Genomic DNA, 19622 nt, shown 5'->3' on the forward strand with positions numbered 1-19622 from the left:
CAACTATAGACAACTTCAAGGGCTCAGTCTGTGACTAACACAATGCACTTTATTCAGTCAAATTCAAATTCAGAAAACTGTTCCTCACAGTCTGTAAGACAACCTTTCTGTATGTGCATACAAAAAAAGAAAATAGGATTTGGGGGGGTATTGTGGGGTCTAGCATTTATACACAGTCCTGACTTTGCATATGGGAAACAATAGTTTGAAGTGTTCCACTATCCAACATGTTGCTTCATGAGTATTGAGGGGAGGTACATCATTTGGTTAGCTGCTGAGCTCAAATATCATTAACACTCCACCTGATTCTTGGTCTTCTAACCTGCTCAACACACGCCATCTGTAGGAGCAAACTCTATGTACGCTGTTCAATAGCATAGCCAAATATACTGTAGCCTATGGCATTCTTACACAACAAAAAGGGAAGACCACTCGATCACACCACTTAAATAAACATTAATAGGCCATAGGGGATATAGTCACAAGCACACAACAGTCCTGCTCAACACCACATCCTCTTCCATGTCTCCTCAAAATAAAAATAAAAACAAACAGATAAATCAGATGAGTTCTCCACAGCCACATACAACCTAAAGGACTGAGCAAGCATAATACTTCTTAATGTAAACAAACAAGTCAATATTTCTCCGCGTGGCCATAACAGAGCCATTTCTGAAAAGCCATTTCAAATTACTGTTGGTCCTACACACCCTACACCTCTGTGTCCATCCCAATGCTGTTCATGTGTGAGAAACGACATAGAAAAGGCGACACTTTATCATCACACCTATAGGCTTGATCATGGTCTAAACTATGCAAATGTACAGGAGATAATAGCTGATGAAATAATATAAAGTTGGTATGGACACTGGGGTACGAAGAGAACAACGTCTGCGTTTATATTAGATTTCTGCAGACAGCAGGTTATCACTGGGGGTCGGGGTAGAAAACTTTAATGTGAATGGCCGAGTTATTCCTTGTACGCGTGATGGGCTCACCGGCTTCGTCCGGGTCCTCCGGCTCCAGGTCGTCGACCAGCTCGACGGTGGAGGTGTTTGCGGCGAGCTGTAGCGCCCCCTGGCTGCTCGCTTGTAGCTGCAGCGCAATGTTAATTGCACGGTTGATTGCCAGTCCGAGTCCGTGAATGCAGATCTCGCGGTGGCCGCCGGTGCCTCCGCCGTCCAACAGCTTCTGGCATCGGGCGAGCTGAGCTTTGAAGTCCGTTTTCATGTTGACATACACGTCGTTGCGCCGCTTTGGTAGTTTCCGAGGCAGCCGTTTGCGGAGAGTGTATTCCACGGGGTCCATCTCCACCACAATGGACCCCTCCGAGGAAAGGCCAACAGGGTTCTGTGGTACCGGAGCGGGGCTGCGAGGCTCTGCCATCTTCATAGGTAACCGGTTACCGGAGGGGTCAGGGGCAGACAGGGAAGAACAGAGCAGGTCATAAACGTAATATCAATGCAAGCAAAGTCACACAAGAAAAATAACCCTGACAATCAAAATTCTAAGAAGTACACACAAATTATAAGGGAACCCTACTGTACATGTCGGGACCATAGACTGTAAAAAATACACACCTCCTGTCTGTTACGCATCCAACAAACAAATGCAAGGCTCAGTGACAGTTTGCCTATGATGTGGCTAAGCATTCACGGGAAATTGGATTCAGCTCAGGAAGGTTACCTTTTCCAAATGTGGCTGAAACCCTGACCACCGCTGAACCACTGACTGACCTCTCTTTTTGTGGTTTTCACGGTAGTCTCTAGGTTAGTTTGGTCAGGGCAGCCCAGTCTAGGGTTTTGCTTGCTTGTTTTGCACGCTAGCAGGCTATGCTGAACCAGAGACAGGCTGAACGTGAACCACGAGTAGAGTGCAGTCCTACCTTGCGTTGACTGGGAAGGAAGGAAAGGAAATGTACAATCCAGCTGGCTATGGGAAACACAACACAAAGCGTGATTCTTGGTCGTTCGACTCAGTTTCATAAAAACGAGCACACACTGGAGACAGTAAAATAAACACACACACACACCGATACTAAAAACAGCAAGCACACGTCTGACGAGTTGAGGTGTTGACGTACAGTAATGTGGAGCTCTTGATTCATTAGCGCCACCTTGGGGACTGGAGCATGTATATGGACCGGAGTGTATGCGTCAGTTATTTTGAGAGGTCAGATGTCATTCTTTACTCCTTATTTCGAGATTTTGTTTTTTCATTTGAACTATTTACAAGATCTTTAATGACTCCTGTGACAATGGGATTCCATATCAGAAACTAGTGTCCAAAAATAACTTTATAGGCTAACAGGAATATAGGCCTGCTAAATAACAGGAATTCAGCCTAAGATATCTCCCTTGTGCACTTGTTAACTCACTTACAACAAAACAGCATTTCACATACCACATACATTTGAAAGAGGGCTTTTATTTTATTACAATAACTATTTTTTATTGAAAAGACTGATGAAGGAAACACTCCATTTCCAGTATTTGTCGGATGATGCTGGTCGGTCATTAACAGCAGTTTTAGCATTGTATGAATCACTATTCAATTACAATCAATAGAATACAGAATAGAAGACACAAGATAAGAAAGAAATGATACACCTCCAGGGAATGTTGTGCCTTTTTTTGGCAACTACTCCAGCTTGGACGAACCAAGACAAACGTGTTAGCAAACTTGAATTTGCTCTGCAGGGTCTGCTTGGCAAGGATCTCATTGACACACCTGTTTTCAACTCATCAGAAAACCAACAGTGCACTCAACACAACCAATGGCTGTGTTGATGGCAACAGGCCTAAACATCATGTGTTGTTTATTTTCTTTGGAATTGAGAAAACAACTGCATGTAAAACAAACAACAAAAAAAGCATGTTACCTGCGCTTCTGAAATGAGTTAGTAAGATTTGAATGCATAAATTCAAAGTGTAACATCACTGCTGGTTATGCCCATGGAAGTTCAGAAATGAGCGTCAATGGGATTCTTTCCAGATGGACCCGCACAGAGGTGGAAAAGTCTGGCTTCAGAAAGCAAAAGTCCTACCACATATCTGTGCAAACCATTCACTTGAACCATCTGATTCTAATTAGCACAACTCTTCAGCCAGCTAGAGCAGCTAATTGACGAGATCACCTGTGTTAAGTGCTGTACACAGGTACAGTAGCCAATAACCAATACATGATTGGACTTTTACTCTCTGAACCTGGAGTTTTCCACCTCTGCAGAGCAATTTCATATTTGCTAACAGGGTCGCCTGGGTTCACCCAAAGAAGAGCTCAAGTCAGACAGATGATCAACATTAGTCTGATCTCAGGTCTAACGTTTGGCATGTTTGACCGAATTCCCTGCAGACCAGAACACACAGCAAAGGTTCCGCCATCAGACGCAAACTCATAACGGAGAGAGACGCAAAAAACAAAAGCGAATCCACGCAAGGATCGATGTACTCGTCAAAGACCATGACTACAACGAAAGGGCCGTAGACAAAACACAGAATGGCCATGTAGGCAACAAATATGTTGAGACGTGGGTCCCTGCAGCTGGCCAGCCGGCGATACACTGCATCAGTGGAGGGGAACGATGTGAAAGCGTCTCTGGACGTGAAGGCCACTAGAAAACAAATGACACCACATATGACCAGCCTGGGAAGTCTTCGACCCTCCGATACAGATACAAGGATAAAACATGTCCATACGAACACCGAGAAGGACACATAGTTGTACGCAAAGCGGCGAAAAGAGAGAGACGGTTTTGTGGCGGAGGAGATCGCGCGCCTCAGAGCCCAAACCCCCTGCAGCGCCACCAGCTGGTGATAGACAAAACCGCACAGTCTCAGCGAGGCGAACAATGGATACATCGCTACACACTGATAGCCGGTCCACCCACAGGTGTCGTCCTGAAATAAAAAGTACACCATTAAGGGAATGAGGGCAAGCTCCACGACGTCGCTGAGGAGGAGGGCGATCATGAAGGGTGAGATCGTTGCGCCACGGTCCCGGTAGGCACGCAGGTACAGGAGAGCCCAAACCAGAGTGGGCAGTCCCATGCAAAACCCTACGAAGAGGAACACGACCAGTGAGACTTTAGCCAACTTCTCCCTGTGAGACCATGCAGACGCACAGCTGGACATATTGGTGATGGACTCCATGGAAACATTGGCAATGGTCGTCATGGACTCCATTGGAACATTGGCGATGGTTGCCATGGACACATTGGTAATGGACTCCATGGAAACATTGGCGATGGTCGTCATGGACTCCATGGACACATTGCCGATGGTCATCATGGACTCCATGGGAACATTGGCGATGGTTGCCATGGACACATTGGTAATGGCTGCCACGGACACATTGGCGATGGACTCCATGGCTTGAATACTCTGGCCTAAAAACAGAACGGGAATGAAAAAAAAAAAACCTGAACTGAAAAATACATTTTATCAGAATATGTGTGACCTAATTCTGAGTTTTTGAATTCCAAATCATTACAAAAAAAACTATAACCATTTTGAATGTAACTCTGTGCAAATACAGAAAACAAATGTTACAGAGCCTTAGTAGGCCTAATGGAGTGATGTAATGTGTGAAACCACATGGCATCCTGCTTAATAGCACGGGTCCTAGATTCTCCGTCATACAAGTGTATTTTAACTACACTTCATATTTCCATCTCATCTTCTATGTTCACGTTTGTTAACTTCTTATATCAACATGTTCAAAACTGGTTTTCTCTGCAGTTGTGAACTTTGCTAACCCTATAATCTGGAAAGCTTGTTTAAATATCTTAATATTTAGAGCGGACAAATGTCACATTAAAGTACAATGTCAAAAAGAGAGCATATTTTTATTGCATAGCTGAGTGGTATATTTCAAAATAACAGTCTTACCTTAGACTGACGTAAACTTTCGGAAGTTGTTCCCCTCCTCAGAAATGTATGGACAGCTACCAATAGCCGACAGCAAAGACAGCTTACAAATATCGAAATGCTCACAAATATATATATATATAAAATACCACTGAGACTGTTGTTCAATACCCAACAAGAGAGGAAGTGAACATGGTCTGATTACTCTCCTCTTAAAACGTGCCTGACCCATGTGACACTGATGGTCTAGTAAGTAACCTACTTCATGGGAATAGTAAAAATAAGCTGTTCCACATGCAAACAGCATGTAAGTAAGGTCTTTCACATCATTTGTTTAATCAGCTGGATCAGTATCAGTAATTCACCTTCATCACCAGGTTGGCATGGCTTCAACTTCAAACTTGCTCAGAGGCCTGGCTTTTGCACACTTCTTGTACTGTACATGTTTCTTCTGAAAGTACACAATCGAGTCCAAATTAAAGCAACACTTAAGCACTTTTCCTGTCGCACGCTATTCGTTTATCCAGCAAATAACCATGTCCACAGACAAGGTAGAGTATGTTGCATGATTTTATGAAAGTGTGATGTATTATGACATCGAAGCGAGTCAAATTGGTAGTTTCTTATGTTTCATTCTATCTACAGATCTGCTACCCGATCTGGTGAACTTACATAGTGCGGTTATAGCTGAAAGAGGGCCGCGATGCCTATGCGGAAGTGACACTCTCCCTGTTGCGGGTTGATGAACCACGGAAATGATTTTGGAAACATTATTTTAAGGGACAAAAAAAACCTCTTCAGTGTTGCTTTAATGGTCAAATCAGTCTGATCACCAATGAAGAATGCCATGAGGAACGGCATTTGTCTGTTGAGGCAAATTATAAAAAGAAGAATGTACACTCTTATTTAGCTGTCTATTACTATATTTTATTAGTTTCTTTTGCAGCAAGGGTTACAAACAAAGCACAACCAAAACAAACAACAGTTTGTAACTCTTCTTGCAAAAGATAAAAAAAAAGACTAACTTACAGAACCTCTTTCTTGTGATTTTTGGATACTGTAACATATGTAAATGCACCACATCACCTGCAAAGTGGAGAGAGCAGTATTCATATAAAACTGTCTGTTGAAGTATTCAAATTATAACTTACAATATTGTTGATCAATGGGAAGACAATCCTAGCTACTGTCATTGATTATAGTGATTATTGAAGTGTAACTGCACCCTAAAATATGTTTTTTGAGCTGAAAATACTCATAAGTGGTGAACTACACTATTACCAGGTTTAATATTGACAAAAATCGTGTTTCCTGAGAAAAGTAACATTTCATATGATTTTGTATTGGAGATATAGCTCTCTGCGCCCTCTACAGGTTGAAACATGCCATGGCATTTGGGTCCAAAATGCTATTGGAATGCTGACATACGGTAGTCCTGCACTTCTCGTCCAACTCTACGTCACCGGGTTGTTACAAATTAGGAATGAAATGCCCCAACACCTGCTGCCCTGATTAGCCTACCTGTGATAAGCCATGTCTGCAGCACTCATTCCCAGATTGACACGAAATCACCAGGGTTGATTGGCTGCAGCAGTGCTGCACGCCCTTCCAGCTTTCAGAAAGTCCTGCCCATTTTGAAAGCCTTTTTGAGAAATGTGAAGTGGGTGGAGTTATGGGGTGAAGTTACACTTTAACTGCTGCAACGTACGCTCCGCGAACGGAACGCTTCAGATACTGTACGTGCCTGGTGTAGCTTCCCTGTAGCACGTTGACAAGAGGTCGCCAGTGGTGTTAAACAGTTACTATAAGAAGTCATTATGGAGGTCCACTTGTAAGCAGAAGGAAGTATTAGACGGTGTCATTTTGAGTGTTTTAATCAAGATATTTTTTTGCAATTACTATTTTTCTTCTTCATCCAAATGAACAGTCAAAAAAGCAAAAGAACATAATAGCGTAGCAAACCAGGAGGAGGCCTTAACACAGACCTCTACACAAGGCCAGCTACCATTGCATCTTTTCTTTCCTTAGTTCCTTAAGTCTTTAGGTGAGCAACTGAAAGCCTACATGAGCCTAAATTATCTCCCCAGAATAATAATAATAATAATAATAATCAAAAACAAACAAACAAAACAAAACAAAACAAAAAAAAAAGTGTGGTGTGCTAAAGTCCTTAGCTGTAACTTGTTATGCATGTTACTATCAGACTTAACAGTTTTAATAGTAGAGAAAAGACTAAGTTAGTAGTAGGCCCAGTCTAGATTCGCTATGGACAGTCAAGTGCTTCCTGGACACTACTGGGGGATATACAAACTTTGCACACAAGAGCAAAACAGGCAGTGGTGTAATAAATATAGACCAGCAGTGCATCCGTTTGGTCCTCGCTGCTGTTCTACATAAATACCGGACATAATCTCCCAACCGTTTCAGAAGAAAAATAAAAAACAAAATGGATACGGTGCAGGTGCAAATGTGTTGCGTGACTGTGGTGCTTTCCCACCTGCCGATACCTCTCTTCCACTTGAGCCATTTTGTCCTTCATAGCAATGTTTACATTAAAAAAAGGTATTGTGACTTTTTAGGCCAAAGAGACAAACTGAGCCTGGAAATGTACACACGACAGGGTTGAGACTTTAAAAAGAACATGACATCTGTAGAAAACCTGATAAGAATTGAGAATTGGTGCTTTTGGTTTTGAGGGTGGAGTGTGGGTGTTGTGTTAAGGAAGTATACCTTGTGGTGCCGTGAACGTGTCTGTAGATTTTACATATTTTGACTGCATTACGCAAACATGCGAGTAGGCTAAAAGTGTGATTCAGATGGCCACAACGCTGTGTTCAAGTGTGTGTATTCTGAGAAGAGAACAGTCTAAAAAGTGTAGAAAATCTTGGAAAAACGATACTGTATAGCTCTTTGGCTTGGACATTGTATTCCATAGACCTGCTATTGTCTCATTGCATTTCCTGAGTGAGCCACCAGGAATTATGGGAAAAAAATATGTGGCTGTGGTGAGAGAGGAAGGCAGGGAAGTAGTGTGGAAGTCAGGATTGGAGTGAGCTTTAGGAAAGGGGAGGGGTTGGTATCTAATACTGTCCTCTGATTGGAGGAGAGTGCTGCTACTGGCGAGCGCAGGCCAATGAGGTGGCACTTAGGTCATAAGGAGGCGGTGCACTTGCTGCAGCTGCTGCTGTGATAGGATGAGACTGTGGGAGCGCTCCTGACCGCGGGCGCACGGGATCAACACCTTCCCTACCAGCACCGTGCCACTCTTACTCTCCTCCTTCGCCTGGGGGAGGGAGAGAGAGAGAGAGAGAGAGAGAGAAAGAGAGAGAGAGAGAGAGAGAAGAGGGGAAGAGGGAGAGAGAGAGAGAAGGTGACAAGAGAGAGAGTAAGGGAGACCACAAGAAAGAATAAAGAGAAAGAAAGGGGGAGAGGGGGACAGAGAGAGAGAGAAGGAAAAAAAGGAAGACAGAAAATGAGCAGAAGGAGGGAGACAGAAACAAACATACAGAGAGAAGGAGAGGGAGTTAGTCATTGAGGAAGTGTGGGCCGGGTGGAGAGTCTAGGGGTATGGAATGGAGGACAACAGCACTGAAGATTTAAAGGTATACTATGCAACGTTTTTCAGTTAATCAATTCGTTCCATACTGTTATATATGATTAAATGGGTCATTACCGGTCGAACGGTGTTTTTTTTTTGGCCGCTCTAGTGGTCTGTAGCGGTAAAACCACACTTGCAACTTCAGGAGACACCGGGCACGCACCCATGCTCTACACCAGGAAGTGTCATGTAAAGTCTCATGAAAAGCCACGGCAGACTGACCGATTGAGGAGTTTTGTCAAATATACACGCTAAAGCTGTAGGGGAAGCTCTGCAGAGAAATATGCAAGCATAAAACGAGCGAAAATGAAAAGTGAAAGCGAAACCGGCGATGAAATCGCCAATCCTGCATAGTATACCTTTAACATGTCAAGCCCAACGTCTTATTTATGGGAGTCATCTAGTCAGTAGAACAGCTGTGTGTGTGTGTGTGTGTGTGTGTGTGTGTGTGTGTGTGTGTGTGTGTGTGTATTGTTTCATTACTCACCTTAACGAAAGGAGAAGAGGGGAAGGTGGCAAAGTCAGAGGGCACCCGAGCCCCTGGTTGCTGGGAAACGACATGCTCCGCCACCTCACCCTGAGCGAGAGAGAGCGAGAATGAGCGAGAAAGAGCAAGAGAGAGAGAAAGAGAGACAGAGAGCGAGAGAGAAAGAGAGACAGAGAGCGAGAGAGAAAGAGAGAGAGATATGAATGTGAGGAATCCTCCACTGATGATGCTTACATAACATACATATTTTTTATATCAAACTGATCATGCCTTTGGTGATGCCTGTTTATTTAGTTCCTCTCTTAGAGTGTGTGTGCATCTGTCAACATGTGTCTCTCTGGGTGAATATGTTTGTTTGTTTGTTTGTTTGTTTGTTTGTTTGTTTGCTCCACATCTCACCTTGAGTTTATCCAGAGCGTCGCTTAGGGACTGCAGCCGAGCCGTCTGCTCCAGCAACTGGGCACTTGGACTGACTGTGACACACACACAAACACCATAATCATGCATACGTTTATAAATGTGCATGTTATTTAGCATGTGTTTAGTATTTAGTAAGGGTGTCACGATCTCGATTTTAAATCGATCGAAATTACATCTCAATCTCGAACTTCGAACTGAAAAGTAGAATCGACGATGCAGCCACACCCCCAACGTGACGTCCATCATGTATGCCCAAAACGCAAAACCACACACCTGCAGCATCAACACTCCTCTAATTTTAGGCTGCAGCCAGTTAAAAAATGCACATCAACCTCTTGTTACTCTGAAATCACGGGTGTGGAAGCATTTTTGCGTTCATTCACGTCAGTTAGCCTAACACCAATTTAGCCTTCTCAACTTAGCAAGTAAAAAAACGATTTAGTTAGCCTACAGTTCAAAATGACTTTAAGGCTTAAAATGCACATTGATAAGTACTTATTCCATTAACACTAACCTTGGGTCTCTTCAGAGTGTCTTCAGAGTGTGCACAAACATTCAAAGTATCATTCTGTGTTGCTTCATTTCACTATGTTCACATGTCTATGTTTGACGTTTTTTTTGTTTGTTTACAACCTCACGGATGGAAAAATAAAAATTGCTTTCAAAATAAAAGCCCCCTGAAACAGAATAGGAAGAGGGCAAAAAATAAAAATGAATATAATAATAATAATAATGACACAAGGAATGCATTAATAAAAAAAGATCGAAAATCGAATCGAATCGTGGCTTTAAAATCGAAAATTAAATCGAATCGAGGATTTGGAGAGTCGTGACACCCCTAGTATTTAGCAAGTGTTAGCATCCCGGGTACAACAGTGTGCTTGCAACTTCCAATTGTGCATGTTTGTTGTATCCCATTTCATGTTGTGTTATGATAAATAGACTTGGCTGTTGACCGGCCACTGTAGGAAATTCCCTACCAATTGGAAATCTCACAGCTTACAATTATTACTTTCTTATGATTATGGTTTGTATTTTATAGTGTTGTTCTGTTTCCATTAGGCCATTGAATACATTTTTGGCTGAGATAGGGGACCAATCACAGAACAGGGGGGGAAGCAAGACGATGATTAGCTATGCACGGACGCATTTGATAGACATGAAAATGAATGTCTGGTTGCCAGACCACGTCTCCTTTGAGAAGTGGTAGGCGCTAGCCAGGCTAGGTATAGGAGACTCCACCTGAGGTTTTGCCGGTGATGTCCACCACCCTGACCCCGGCGCTCATCTTGAGCAGGTTGCTGAGGAGCAGGTCGGTCTTGCGGTAGAGGGAGCCGGAGGCGGCATCCGGGGGCATGCCCTCCTTGGGCACCCCCGACATCTTGGGCACGGTCAGAGGGGGCAACGAGGCCAGCTGGGTTCGCATCCTCTCCGCCTGAGGACACACACACACACACACAAAATATGGATAAGGCAGCAAGGTAGGGTATGCACACATGTGCGCGCACACACACACACACACACACACACACACACACACACACACACACACACACACAATATGGATAAGGCAGCAAGGTAGGGTATGCAAACATGTGCACATGTGCACACACACACAACACATACACACACACACACAAAATATGGATGAGGCAGCAAGGTAGGGTATGCACACACATGCATGTACGCACACAAACACCTACTGATTATTTTCTGTTATTGTGTTACGTGTTCTTTATTACATATTCCTGTATGTTCTATGTTTTGTATGTTCAATGTTTCTGTGTTCTTTTATATATTTCTGATATGTTGCTGACTGGATCATAAGCGGCCACAGTAACCAAGAGAATTGACTGATTATTTTTTATTAATGTGTTGCATGTTCTAAATGTGAAGCACTTTGAGCTGCATTCTGTGTATTATTATTATTACTATTATTATCATCATCATCATCATCATCATCATCATATTACACTCACTACAGTTTCTATAAACATGCTTCACGCAAATGGGTCAGATGAACCCACAACCCACAGAGTTCACGATAAACACGAGAGCATCACTAAGAGTTGAGCACTAAACTGGAACAGATCAGTTAGTGGATCATATGAGAAGTGGGTGTGTGTCACCATATGGGACTTCCTGGCTCCTGCTTACACGCTACACACCAAATCCTCTTCTGCAGTACACTCAACTCCTGCCTACACACTACACACTCAACTCCTGCCTACACACTACACACTCAACTCCTGCTTACATGCTACACACCAAATCCTCTTCTGCAGTACACTCAACTCCTGCCTACACACTACACACTCAACTCCTGCCTACACACTACACACTCAACTCCTGCTTACACGCTACACACCAAACCCTCTTCTGCAGTACACTCAACTCCTGCCTACACACTACACACTCAACTCCTGCTTACACGCTACACACTGGGTGCCGGCCGGGTGCCTCTCATTTGGTGTTTTATACACCCCTCCCTTCCTTCCTCGATCTTCGTCCTCACTAATCTAGATAAATAATGATGGGGCGGCGACAATGGGGTAGTCTATCCAGTGTTACCGTAATTTCCCGGTAATAGTACCGGGATGAGTGGGTTCTCAGTGTTCTCCTATGGTAAGGTACATTCCCTGTTGGTGTGTATGGTCTCCTGTGGTGTGTGTGTGTGTGTGTGTGTGTGTGTGTGTGTGTGTGTGTGTGTGTGTGTCTGTTCCTTGGTGGTGTGTGTGTGTGTGTTCAGACCTTGAGGCGGTTGTTGTCGTTCTTCAGGTGTTTGATGGCGAGCCTCTGGGCGTCGATCTGCTGCCTGAGGAGTGGACTGTCCACCACCTGCAGCGATCCTGCACCTGCCACCATACTGGCCGCTACGCCGCCTACACACACAACACACACACACACACACAACACACAACACACACACACACACACACACACACACATCGCAGACACACACACACACACACACACACACAACACACAACACACACACAAACACACAGTTCAGGCAACTGCTTTCTTTTGTGAAAAACTCCTTTACCCACTTTTACATCACATTGGAAATACATCACATTGGTAGAACACATTCTTTAGAGAAATGAGGCCCCTTCACTAACATACAAACATTTACAACACTCATAATCCGGCCAGGACACTGTCCCATTGGTGTGTGTGTGTGTGTGTGTGTGTGTGTGTGTGTGTGTGTGTGTGTGTGTGTGTGTGTGTGTATGCTGTACATGCGGCATGTGACTCACTGGTTGAGGTTCCCGTGACGATGGAAGCGATGCCGGAGGCGGGGGGCGGGCGAAGCCCCTCGATGGTCATGCGCGACTGGTTGCCAAGGCGCTGCTTCAACTCCGCCTTCTCCGACTCCAGCTGGTCGATGTCGGCCTGAAGGGCGTCCATTGTCTCTTCGAACTCCCTGGGAACACGCACATACGTGCACACACACACACACACACACACACACACACACACACACACACACACACACACACACGAACATCAATACTCAAACATAAAATCCCAGCTCACAAAAGTCTCTCTTTTAAATTACATTCACAAATTCCTATCTGTGACTGTGGCCAGTCATTTTTCATCCATAGTTTCCTGCAAAATGCAGTCATTCATTCATTCATTCATTCATTCATTCATTCATTCATTCATTCATTCATTCATTCAAGTCTGTGTAGACTTGTTTGCGTTTGCTTGATGTTGTACCTGATGTGTAGTCCTCCTTGTGTGTGCTATATGTTTATGTGGGCCAAAGAGGAATTTCCACAGCCGTGGACAATAAAGACTTCTATTCTAAAGTAAAATCTCTGCCATTTATTCCTGTTGCCTGTACAATTGCATGGTGTGTTTGTGTGTGTGTGTGTGTGTGTGTGTGTGTGTTCTTCTCCCATACTTCTCCTTCTTCTTGAGCAGAGTGAGGGTCTCGTCCAGACGCGTCTGGATCTTCTCCACTCGTTCGTCGGCGTCTTTGGTGGACGTGTCCAGCTTCTTCTCCAGCAGACTCAGACGCACGCTGGCCTCGCTCAACTCCTCCCCCTGAGAGAGGGAGAGATGGAGAGGGAGAGGGAGAGAGAGAGGGAGAGGGAGAGAGGGGGATGGAGAGGGAGAGAAGGAGAGAGGGAGAGGGAGAGGGAGAGGGAGGGAGAGAAAATGAGAAAGATTTAGACATAGTGCACATTTTGTCGTGCTTTATGGTGTCTGATGTTTTGTAGATGTGTGTTCTTAACAGTAGTCTGCCTTGCATATTCAGTATCAACTTGATCTCGGGAGTCTGGTTGATAGCTTCATGGCCTAGAATATGCTGTAAAGTGTGTATGTGTATGTGTTTATATGTATAGGTGTGTGTATATGACTGTATATATTGTATATACAAGTGTGTGCGTGTACCTTGATCTTGAGGCTCTTCTTGAGCTCCTTGATGACGGTCTCTCGGTCCTCCAGCTTGAGTCCCAAGCCCTCGGCATCGGTCAGCTCTGCCCTGAGTGCAGCGGCACGGGCCTCCACTGGGGGAGTCTACACACACACACACAACACACACAACACACACAACACACACACACGTTAATGCTAACGTGCTAACTTCCCATTCATAAACAACCACATCAAGTTAGCCTGAATGCTAATTTACACATTACCCTAAGCACCTTCACTGGTGTAAAATACACACAGGCAAAGCGATACAGATCACATGCTAATGATAATTTCCTATTCATAAATGACAGCATCAAGTTATCCTAAAAGCTCATTTGTACATTCATGCAGCAACATACGTACATTTACCATATATTTCTGTAATACATGTAATTCTATATAAAAAAGTGTTGAGACTGTGTGAGTTTGTGCACGACATGGGCTTACACATTTCAGTGTGTGTGTGTGTGTGTGTGTGTGTGTATGTGTGTGTGTGTGTGTGCGTGTGTGTGTGCGTGTGTGTGTGCGTGTGTGTGTGCGTGTGTGTGTGTCTGCTTAGACTCACAGGGCGTTGGGGCTTGTCGGCGTCGTACTCTCCCTCCTGCATGGCGGTGGCCATCTTGTTCATGGTGGCGATGACGGCGCTGCAAGACTGGCGCAAGCACTCAGGGGCATTCAAGCCATGGGCACCATACACCTGCACACACACACACACACACATTACATGTTAAAAACACACTGTTGTGTGAACACAACACACACACAACACACAACACACAACACACAACACACAACACACAACACACAACACACAACACACAACACACAACACACAACACACAACACACAACACACAACACACAACACACAACACACACACACACACACACACACACACACACACACACACACACACACACACACACACACACACATAAGCAAACAGCACACTTGGTATGGTTTCCTCTAAAGTTGGCATGTGTGTGTTGTCAAGTGCGTTGACATATACAAGTCTGTACCTTGGCAGTCTTGCGTGCACGTGTGTGTGTGTTTGTGTACGTGTCTGTATGTCAGAATAGGTTTGTGCCTGTGTGTTTGTGTGTGTGTGTGTGTGTGTGTGTGTGTGTGTGTGTGTGTGTGTGTGTGTGTGTGGATGTAATGTGCATGGGTCTGTGTGTGTGAATGAACTTGTGCCTATGTGCATGAGAATGAGTGTAGCTGCAGCACCTGCTCGACGGCTTTGAAGGCTTCGTCCTCCAGTTTGACGGCAGGCAGGCCCTCCTGCTCAGCGAGTGGCGCCACCATCTGGGCACCAGACGCCGCTACCTCCTGCAGCACGGCCACAACCCGAGTCAGGTTCTTCCTGCAGTCAGCCAGCGTCTCCGACACCTGAACGGGAAACACACAAACACACACACACAAATAAACAAACAAACATATGTGAATAACGTATACGCAAACACACACACACACACACCCACACAAGAAAAAGTTGATAAAAACATTGATAGCACAAAATCATTAGCTTCCCAAAGACTATTACTACTGTATAAAACCAAAGTGGTATTCTTATGGGAATGACCAACACACAGAGCCTCTACATGACACATTGCCTGCAGTGGGAGTCCAAGTTCAACAGCCGACTCCTTACTAATGTATAGAACAGTGGCTCTTGCTAGTCATTTCTTGTGTGCAAGCCGCAGGGCAGTGTTTTATGCAAACAAAACCATATTAACACCACATTAACCATCCCTGTGTATCATTAACCTCATAGCTGAAGAAATTTTGCAAAATCAACGTACAGTAAAAGCCACAGCTAATTGTTGGGAAGTTACGGTACACCAATATTTAAAAAAACAACAAACAAACAAACAAACAAACAAAACAGCACAGCGTGTGTACAGGTGTGTACAGGTGTGGTCCTCTACCTGCTGGGAGAAGGCCAGTGCGGTGGGTATCCCGGGGGCGTCCGTGCCGGGCATCCTCCGGCGGATCTTCTTGCAGAACTGGCGGATGTCTCCGCAGGACGTGTCCAGGTCCTTCAGCAGGACGCTCAGGTCCGCCTTGTCCTGGCCGGCCTGCAGGAACGCGCGCAGGCGCCCCACCTCCACCCCCATGCAGTCCAGTGCACTCTGGGTAAACTGGGGGTCAAAGGGCAACAGGATGCCAATGTTGATGTTTGTCTGTTTGTTTACACACTAGTCACACACTTTATTTGGATGGTCCCCTGAAGACTATCTACACTACACTATCTACAGAAACTGTTCTGTTGAATCTGTTAATAATAATAATAATAATAATAATGTATTGGTATTAAAGGTTGGGTTTTGTTAAAGTGATATAATTGTTTCACATCAATGAACTTAAACTGAACCTAAATCCCAACAAACCATCTGTAAAATCTCTATAGATACTCTTTGTATCCAAGCAAAGTATTGTGTGAGATTGTGCTAGCTAGAACAAGCACATAACATACTGTGTGTAATTTAAAGAGCAGTCTCATCAATGACACTGCTTTGCTAAAAAGACACCACATTTAACATACCTATGTGTGCCAATATATTCAAAATGCACAAAAAGGCTGGTTTTTTTACATGTTCATAGCATGACTATGGAGCCCAGGTGTGTTACCTTTTTTAAGTATATTTTTTTGGTGCTTTTATGCCTCTAATGTTATAGGACAGTGGAGAATGACAGGAAGTGAACAGGAGAGAGAGTTGGGGTGGGTTGGGGTGGGAACCCGGAAAGGACCACGGGGCGGGAATCGCACAGCTGGGGCCAGGTGTGTTACCTTGATGTGATCGGCCAGCTGGGTGGTGCAGTCCTCTGGCTGCTCAGTCAAGTGGATGCTGTACAGTTGCTGTGGATGGAAACAGGACACTTTCATCAAACACTGTTGCCATAGCACCACTGTTGCCACTCATGGAAGGTACAAGGCAGCTATGACGGTACCCAGAGATGTTGAAAAAGTTGGCATTTAGCAGACACTTTTATCCAAAGCAACAGTTGAAAAAGTTGGTAAAAGTGTGGAATGAGTATGTAACGTGCTGTCTAAGCATATTATGTGGGTTGTATTAGTGGTCTGCCAATGTATGTGCTGATGTGTAAATTACATTTGCAAAATACAATAACTACAATTAATAGATGTTAATTAGTTGATGCTTCGCTTTATGTGTAGGAACCCTGAGCACGCTACTGACGAGGTTTGGAGCTGTTCTGAACAATATTACAGGTTAAAAAATGCTATTTGGGAAGCGTTTGGCTTGGAAAGAGAGCCTGGCTGGGGTATGTGTGCAGTATGAAGCATCACTGTTTTAAATACCTGATAGTATTGGATGGGCTTTGTGAGTACAGAATAGCGTATGTAGTATGAAACATGGCTGTTTTAAATACCTGGTAGTATTTGATGGGCTTTGTGAGTACAGAATAGTGTATGCAGTATGAAACATCCCTGTTTTAAATACCTGGCAGTATTTGATGGGCTTTATAGAATAGTGTACCGTATATAGTATGAAACATGGCTGTTTGAAGTACCTGGTAGTATTTGATGGCCTTGGTGAGGGGCTCGACCTGCACGGTCTCGTCCAGCTGGTCCTTGTGCAGCAGGTCGATGAGGAAGTCCAGCGAGCGCTCGTGCACGCTCATCTCAGAGTACAGAGTCCCAATGCGCTTATACACGTCAACACTGCACTGGCTCAAGGCCCTGGCACAGAGAGAGGGAGGAAGGGGGGGGGGGGGGAGAGAGAGAGAGGTTGATATGTTAAAAAATCAGGGAGGTGAGTGAGTGTGTGTGTGTGTGTGTGTGTGTGTGTGTGTGTGTGTGTGTGTGTGTGTGTGTGTGTGTGTGTGTGTGTGTGTGTGTGACTCACTGTTCGTATTTGTGCAGCGTGGCCTGCAGCAGGCTGAGCGAGTAGACGAGGCCTCTATGTGTGTGTGTGTGTGTGTATGTGTGTGTGTCTGTGTGTGTGTGTGTGTGTGTGTGTGTGTGTAACTCACTGTTCGTATTTGTGCAGCGTGGCCTGCAGCAGACTGAGCGAGTAGACGAGGCCTCTATGTGTGTGTGTGTGTGTGTGTGTGTGTGTGTGTGTGTGTGTGTAACTCACTGTTCGTATTTGTGCAGTGTGGCCTGTAGCAGGCTGAGGGAGTAGACCAGGCCTGAGGCGAAGCTGAGCTGCTCCCCGGGGGATCCCCTGAGCCCCACGCGCTCCCCACCGCTCCCGCTCACATCGAACTTCTCCTGCGCCTGCTTACTGATCAGCTCCGCCTGCACACACACACACACACACACACACACACACACACACACACACACACAGACACACAGACACACAGACACACACACACACACACACACACAGACACACAGACACACAGACACACACACACACACACACACACACACACACACACACACACACACACACACACACACACACACACACACAGACACAGACACAGACACAGACACAGGGTCAGCGCAACTGGGAAGGGACGTCAGTTTGGTAGGAAACAGATCTCTCTGTTTTGGGCGGGGGTATGAGAGATGGCCTTCGAGTCCAATTTAGTTTGTGGATTGCAGGAGGCAAATGATTCCAATTCAATAGTCTACAAAAAGCTAAATGCATGAAGACAAAACTATTGTGTCGGACACAAGACAGACAGACTCAGAGAGAGAGAGAGACAGAGGGACAGACAGACAGACAGACAGACAGAGCGATAGATTCACACACACACACACACACACACACACACACACACACACACCTTGCAGATGAGGCGAGGGATGAGCAGCAGCACCAGGATGCAGTCGTGGTCGCCGCCGTGACGCAGGAAGGAGTCGGGCATGAAGGAGGTCAACATGGACACCTGCCTGTTCGCCTGGCCCACCTCCATCTTCCTCAGCTCCATCTCGATGGCCTACACACACACACACACACACACAAATATACATTACATACAGTAAAGGACAGCTGATCTTGAGTGAGAAATTCTTTGGAATTCAGAGTAGCTGAGCTACTTTGATAAAGGTCTCCTGAATGTTATTTCTCATTTTGCTCAGTTTCTCAGTCGGTTTGTATAAAAAAACATAATAATAATGAATAAATGTAAAAGTAAAGATAAAACGGAGGGGGTAAATCGCTAAAGGAGAGGAGAGGCCTGGCAGGGAGAGGAGGGAGGACAGGAGGGCCCCCACCTTGGCGTAGGCTTTGGTCTCGGCGAACTTGATCTTGAAGTCAAAGAGCTCAGCAGGGGGCTGCTGGAGCTGCTCTGCTGTGGCGTTCTGCTGATTGGTCAGCTCCCGATTCACTTCCTGTTTACATGCGTGCGCACAGACACACACACACACACACACACACACACAAAGACATAGTTAAAAGGGAACGTGGACACGCATGTATGTATGTATGCATGTGCGTGTGTGTGTGTGTGTGTGTGTGTGTGTGTGTGTGCGCATGCATGTGTGAACGTGTTATGCATACCTTGGCTTGCAGTACTTATTGATGGCCTGCTGATTGTGTGTGTGTATTCGTTTGTGTATGTATGTATGTATGTATGTATGCGTGTGTGTGTGTGTGTTGTCATCCATACTTGCAGGTGCTTGGTGAGGTTGTGATACTTGTTGCTGGTCTGCTGGTAGTGTGTGTGTGTGTGTGTGTGTGTGTGTGTGTGGTCCATACCTGCAGGTGCGTGGTGAGGTCGCGGTACTTGTTGATGGTCTGCTGGTAGTCGGCGACGGTCTCCTGGGCGGCGTCCACCCTCTTGTGGGCCTCTCGGACGCGGGCGCCCGCCAGGTCCAGCTGCTCGCGCAGCTCCAGCT

At 45.2% G+C, this 19622-nt stretch overlaps 3 protein-coding genes across 7 annotated transcripts in view; all 3 read right to left on the reverse strand.

Annotated features, from left to right (window-relative positions):
- Positions 1-23: 23 nt before the first annotated feature.
- Positions 24-2106, reverse strand: pop7 (POP7 homolog, ribonuclease P/MRP subunit). 2 transcript variants are annotated; one of them, XM_062516110.1, is made up of 3 exons: positions 2033-2106; positions 1886-1932; positions 24-1386 (listed from the first exon to the last, which is right to left on the reverse strand). In XM_062516110.1, exon 3 carries the CDS (start codon positions 1384-1386, stop codon positions 928-930), a length of 459 nt encoding a protein of 152 aa, XP_062372094.1. In that variant the 5' UTR covers positions 1886-1932; positions 2033-2106; the 3' UTR covers positions 24-927. The 2 variants fall into 2 exon arrangements, with proteins under 2 accessions (XP_062372094.1, XP_062372095.1); XM_062516111.1 differs by lacking the exons at positions 1886-1932; positions 2033-2106 and adding an exon at positions 1687-1865.
- A 321-nt stretch (positions 2107-2427) lies between these two features.
- LOC134060105 (uncharacterized) lies at positions 2428-4987 on the reverse strand. The gene is made up of 2 exons (XM_062516710.1): positions 4890-4987; positions 2428-4387 (listed from the first exon to the last, which is right to left on the reverse strand). Exon 2 carries the CDS (start codon positions 4368-4370, stop codon positions 3303-3305), a length of 1068 nt encoding a protein of 355 aa, XP_062372694.1. The 5' UTR covers positions 4371-4387; positions 4890-4987; the 3' UTR covers positions 2428-3302.
- A 1739-nt stretch (positions 4988-6726) lies between these two features.
- The window catches only part of dctn1a (dynactin 1a), a 25385-nt gene continuing 12489 nt past the window's right edge, over positions 6727-19622 (reverse strand). For all 4 annotated transcript variants that reach the window (XM_062515730.1, XM_062515729.1, XM_062515728.1 and 1 more), the window contains 17 exons: positions 19483-19622; positions 18999-19115; positions 18569-18721; positions 17908-18068; positions 17339-17507; positions 16596-16664; positions 15733-15945; positions 15032-15193; positions 14370-14501; positions 13781-13906; positions 13287-13429; positions 12634-12800; positions 12125-12255; positions 10616-10808; positions 9353-9426; positions 8954-9043; positions 6727-8151 (listed from right to left, as the gene is read on the reverse strand). The exon at positions 19483-19622 is cut by the window's right edge and continues 52 nt beyond it. In XM_062515730.1, coding sequence (XP_062371714.1) covers positions 8014-8151; positions 8954-9043; positions 9353-9426; positions 10616-10808; positions 12125-12255; positions 12634-12800; positions 13287-13429; positions 13781-13906; positions 14370-14501; positions 15032-15193; positions 15733-15945; positions 16596-16664; positions 17339-17507; positions 17908-18068; positions 18569-18721; positions 18999-19115; positions 19483-19622 — 2378 coding nt within the window. In that variant the 3' untranslated portion in view covers positions 6727-8013. The remainder of the gene's footprint in view (positions 8152-8953; positions 9044-9352; positions 9427-10615; positions 10809-12124; positions 12256-12633; positions 12801-13286; positions 13430-13780; positions 13907-14369; positions 14502-15031; positions 15194-15732; positions 15946-16595; positions 16665-17338; positions 17508-17907; positions 18069-18568; positions 18722-18998; positions 19116-19482) is intronic.

This window comes from Sardina pilchardus, chromosome 16 (assembly GCF_963854185.1).
Source record: "Sardina pilchardus chromosome 16, fSarPil1.1, whole genome shotgun sequence".
NCBI classification, from domain to species: Eukaryota; Metazoa; Chordata; class Actinopteri; order Clupeiformes; family Clupeidae; genus Sardina; species Sardina pilchardus.